This window comes from Sphaeroforma arctica, assembly GCF_001186125.1.
Source record: "Sphaeroforma arctica JP610 unplaced genomic scaffold supercont1.428, whole genome shotgun sequence".
NCBI classification, from domain to species: domain Eukaryota; class Ichthyosporea; order Ichthyophonida; genus Sphaeroforma; species Sphaeroforma arctica.
The window spans coordinates 17464-21942 of record NW_014040130.1 but is presented as its reverse complement, the minus strand read 5'-3'; the positions used below and the strand labels follow the sequence as shown (position 1 = coordinate 21942).

The 4479-nt window shown below is 41.7% G+C and overlaps 1 protein-coding gene across 1 annotated transcript in view; it reads right to left on the bottom strand.

The window, feature by feature from the left end:
* Positions 1-98: 98 nt before the first annotated feature.
* SARC_06153 (hypothetical protein) overlaps positions 99-4479 on the bottom strand; it is a 5183-nt gene continuing 802 nt past the window's right edge. The window contains exons 3-11 of the mRNA XM_014299953.1: positions 3810-3991; positions 3152-3212; positions 2750-2910; positions 2435-2533; positions 2050-2124; positions 1693-1785; positions 1312-1479; positions 901-1078; positions 99-576 (exon numbers count right to left, since the gene is read on the bottom strand). Coding sequence (XP_014155428.1) covers positions 377-576; positions 901-1078; positions 1312-1479; positions 1693-1785; positions 2050-2124; positions 2435-2533; positions 2750-2910; positions 3152-3212; positions 3810-3991 — 1217 coding nt within the window. The 3' untranslated portion in view covers positions 99-376. The remainder of the gene's footprint in view (positions 577-900; positions 1079-1311; positions 1480-1692; positions 1786-2049; positions 2125-2434; positions 2534-2749; positions 2911-3151; positions 3213-3809; positions 3992-4479) is intronic.

Here is a 4479-nt window from a genome sequence, read left to right as displayed (position 1 = left end):
ATATGTCAGCGAGCAACGCCGCGAAAAGCTAGGAAACAATCTAAAGCTCCAAACAGTGAACATAGTATCGTATTGTTTTGTATTGGTACAGTCAAGTAGCGTTTCTTATCGAATTTTAATTTTCATTGTCTATTTTAAAATGAATATTGTAATTTTTGTCTTACTGAGACAAACAAAGAGAATGTCGATTTCTCATTCGAAGCGAATTGTTTAATTGCTGGGTGGGCGTGTGAGACAAGTGTGTTCACCTCTGTCCTCATCACTGCAGAGCCTCGCGTAAAGCAATTAAGCCAACATCTGACTCGAATCGAGTTACTGGTGAAGATTAACAACCAAATCGCCGTATTTTTCTTGTATCTCCGTGTGTGTACCTACTTCATATGGCCATGGTTTCAAATTTGATGTTGCGTTTTGCCAGTCTTTGTATGAACTTCTCATGGAATAAGGCCACAGCAGGTGTATATACACCCCCTTGGATATCTAGCCCATTCCCGCGCTTAGCACGCTCCTTGCCGTCTTCAACCAGGGACAAGGCGGAACATACAATGAAGCTGGAGGTTGCGATGTATCCCGGTTCTGCGAAGGCAGTGGGCAGGTTGAGAAGTTAATCTCGTGGGATGGTGAAAACATTGATAAGCAATATTCATACAAAGGTACAATCTTGTGCCTGCTATTGGTAGTCGTCGATTGGAGACGGATGAACATCACACCATCACGTGATGCCAACACAATCATGTGCCATCTATTGTCCGTTCTCAAGTTGCGACAGAACACGATTCACCAGGCATCTTAACAAATATGCTCGGTGAAATTAATAGTCGCACGAGGCACCAAAACATCATTGTACACGATTATATTGAGCACGCACTAAAACAACGTGCAGCCACTACGCATGCATACCTGGGCCGATGACCCGGATCATTTTCTTTATTGTGGGAGCCTTCGTTTTGTGGTCTTTCATTGCAGCGTGTGAGTCGTATGCTGACACAATCATTCTCATTTCAAACGAGGATGCGTGTATTTGTTCTATTGTTGGACCTTCGTGACTAAACACACCGAAACTGAACAGTTTTGGATTCTGCAATTAAAGAAAGTGAGTGGAAATTAGGCGAATGGGACGGTGAAAGTGTTCTACGACACTAAAATTTAAATCCGCGGATAAGCGTAGACAGAATACAGAGGAATCGCAGAACACGTGTGCCGAGTACAGCAGTTTCAGGTGAGTTCAAAACTGAAATCTTTTTCAATCTAGTGAAGACGCGAATGATTTCATGAAATGAACGATATACACTGATCGTGACATTCACTTACGTCTAGAAGCAACTTCCGACCGAACTCGTACTTCGCCAGAAAAGTGAAGACCATTCCCACAATGGATGTGATGAACAGATAAAGTGTAGATTTCACGCAGAAGGACGCACCGAAGTTCACAGGGTGCAGACCAGCCACTTTATCCATGTAAAGTTGCGTACGGCGCACCTGTTGGTATCCGTGGGCAAGTATGAGATATGTCAATAGCGCAGAGTAAGTGTGATTGTCGTACACGACACTTAGCTCAATGTGCGAGCAAAGCTCTGTTCTATACAATGGCTCAACAGAGCGCAAACCAAAATTCAAAAAGATATAGGCAGAATTCAAGTTGCACCGCATTAGATCATATCATCCTGCCAGCTAAAGAGGCTTTGAACTTACCACACTCGCATCACTTCCAGGGAAAGGCAGTGTGTATGCATCCATCGCTTTATTCCAAGGGATCAGGTCGCCGGGCTTGGGGCGGGGGCCGATCTGTAATAGCACGTACAGAATGAGATCCTCCATTGTTTGATTGTCTGATAAAGTGTGCGCGAATGGACACATATTGTCTAAGGAACGCACTATGAGGCAAAATATAGTATACAGTTTGAGCATATAAAACTCTACAGCAGATATAAAACAATTTTAATGCACTCACTATAGGAAGTGAGTACTGGACGAGTAAATATATAGAAAACAATTCATCAACTGCGGTCGACAGGACAGGTACAAAGTAGAACAGCAATAAGGACATACCGTACTTATCGCTCCACCCCTTCCATTCTGTTCGTCCATCGCCTTGATTTGTTGTCTTGTTTGTTTGAGCTCGCCCTGCATTGAGTAGCACATGATAATAAAAATCTAATTAGTTTTCAGAAACGGCAGGCGGCGGGCACCTCGACTATCCTACTAGCACGGTGCCAATCAGAAGCCAGTCTGTACAAATTCAGATGTGGATGCTATTGCTGGGAAAAATCTCCCTTCGAACAATAACTGTACATATTCATGCTATCAGATGCAATCAGTACCACACTACGTATAATCAACGTATAGTCACACGCGCCGGTAGAATTCAGAAGAATTAATGTCTTCGTGTCAAACCACGGGCCCTCTACGTGTCAGATCAGAAAATTGACATTACCTGGTTTGCGAATCCATGTATGGCACACTCATAGGTGGTGTAGTGCGCGGAGCCACCCTTTTCAGCGTGCATGAACAGAAAGCTCTCCACTTTTGACACCTATGCGCGGTATAGTGAACGTGGTCAAGAAATTGGTGAATATAGTCATAGGCAGAAGGACAAGCCAAACAACAGGAGTATAAGACGAAATACGATAAAACACATCACAAAACACACTCAAAATACCCAAAAACAACAAACGACTTTATTTCGAATTGAAAACAACTTTGTTCAATGCTACCATTTATAACGGTGTCAACTATATCAATGACACACCAGTTGACGATCCTTGAATTGCTGCACAGCAAACTCGCACCCCAAATCGGCCGGAATCGAGTCGAATCCGCAGGCGTTGACAATCAAACTGCCATTCGATTTTGCAACATCATTGTACTTCAAATACATCCTCTCCATGAATTCTGGCTCCCCAGTGATATCTGCAGTACCATTAACCCCAAAACATGTAGTACTCTGAAATGCAACTATAACTGTATATAACAATTCTCCTGTTCCACTCATACCATTACGCTCAATAAGCTCTCACAAAGCTAAGCACAACAAAACACAAATCTCGCAGACACTCAAACTCCGTGCATCTCTGTAGTAAAACTGGAGTACGTTAAGGACACTATTGGAACCTCCGACAAGATTGCTACGAATTCAGCACAGATTACATACCAACATAGTGCGTGCCGTTCTCTGCACAGCATTTCACTACTGGCTCACCAAAGAAACGGAACTACGGTAAAGTGTCAGAGGTATAAAAACAAGTAAATAAGAATAATTATACCAGAAAAAAAAAGGTAGAAGCTTGGGACATTGAAAAAAAATCATGTATAAGTTAATACATGATCCAATCAGTTCGCGTAGAAGTCTGAAATAAGAAACGATTGCCTGCGCTATATTTGCTGACGGGTTGGAGAGTTCAACAGTGGCAATTCAAATGTACGAGAAATAACGATCTCATCTTACAAAGAAATAGTGATGTGATGTATCGGCAGGTCGCTAAGAACCTGATTACACGTGCGCACTTTACTGTTCCACTCTCCCTTTCTCTCATACGCATATATATATACGTACATACATACATACAAATATGCATACCTGCATACCTACCCACCTACCTACATACAAACATATATACACACACACACACACATATATATATATATATATATATATATTTATACATATATATGCACAACTATTACAAATTAGTCGCGTCGAAATACACCACACAACACATGAACAACACATGACTTTCAGATCGCAACATTACACGTACAATCAGCCCAGATCTAAGCGAGAGAGATGGCTAGATAGCTAAATAACTTACTGGTCCAACGCAGTTCAGAATCAGTTGTGTCGACTTCGCCATATTGGTCATAGACTGCGTATCTTTTACATCCGCCACAACTATAGCCACGTCTGCGATTTGACAGCCCTCAACTCGTCCCACCACGCGCTTCACCGTCGCCTCCACTTTCGCGTGACTACGACCGGCCGCCGCTATCTTGCCTGGTGTATGAGTTATATCACGGAGATAGGTATACCTTATAATTAGCCTCAAACAGCTGTCAAACACAGAAAAAAGACTGATTTGTGGGAGAGAATCTATACACGACACGTTTATGGTGCGAGAGCTATATGTTCAACCCCGCACACACGGATATATAGCGTACTCCGATTCGCATTCTGACATATAATAGTACAGACAACTGACATATAATAGTACAGACAAAAGACATATAATAGTACAGATCAACTGACATAACACTGCAGACAAAAGGTCACTTGTGTGCCGGTGTATATTAGCCTTGAAAGCACCGAGGTTTGCTAACTGAGGGGACTGAAAAATGAATTGTAACATACTAAGCTAATGCAACGAACGTTTTGGACTAGTAGATTACCATACAGCATTGAGTTCTATAATATATATATATATATATATATATATATATATACTATATATACATATAGTAACATATATACATACAGATATATAC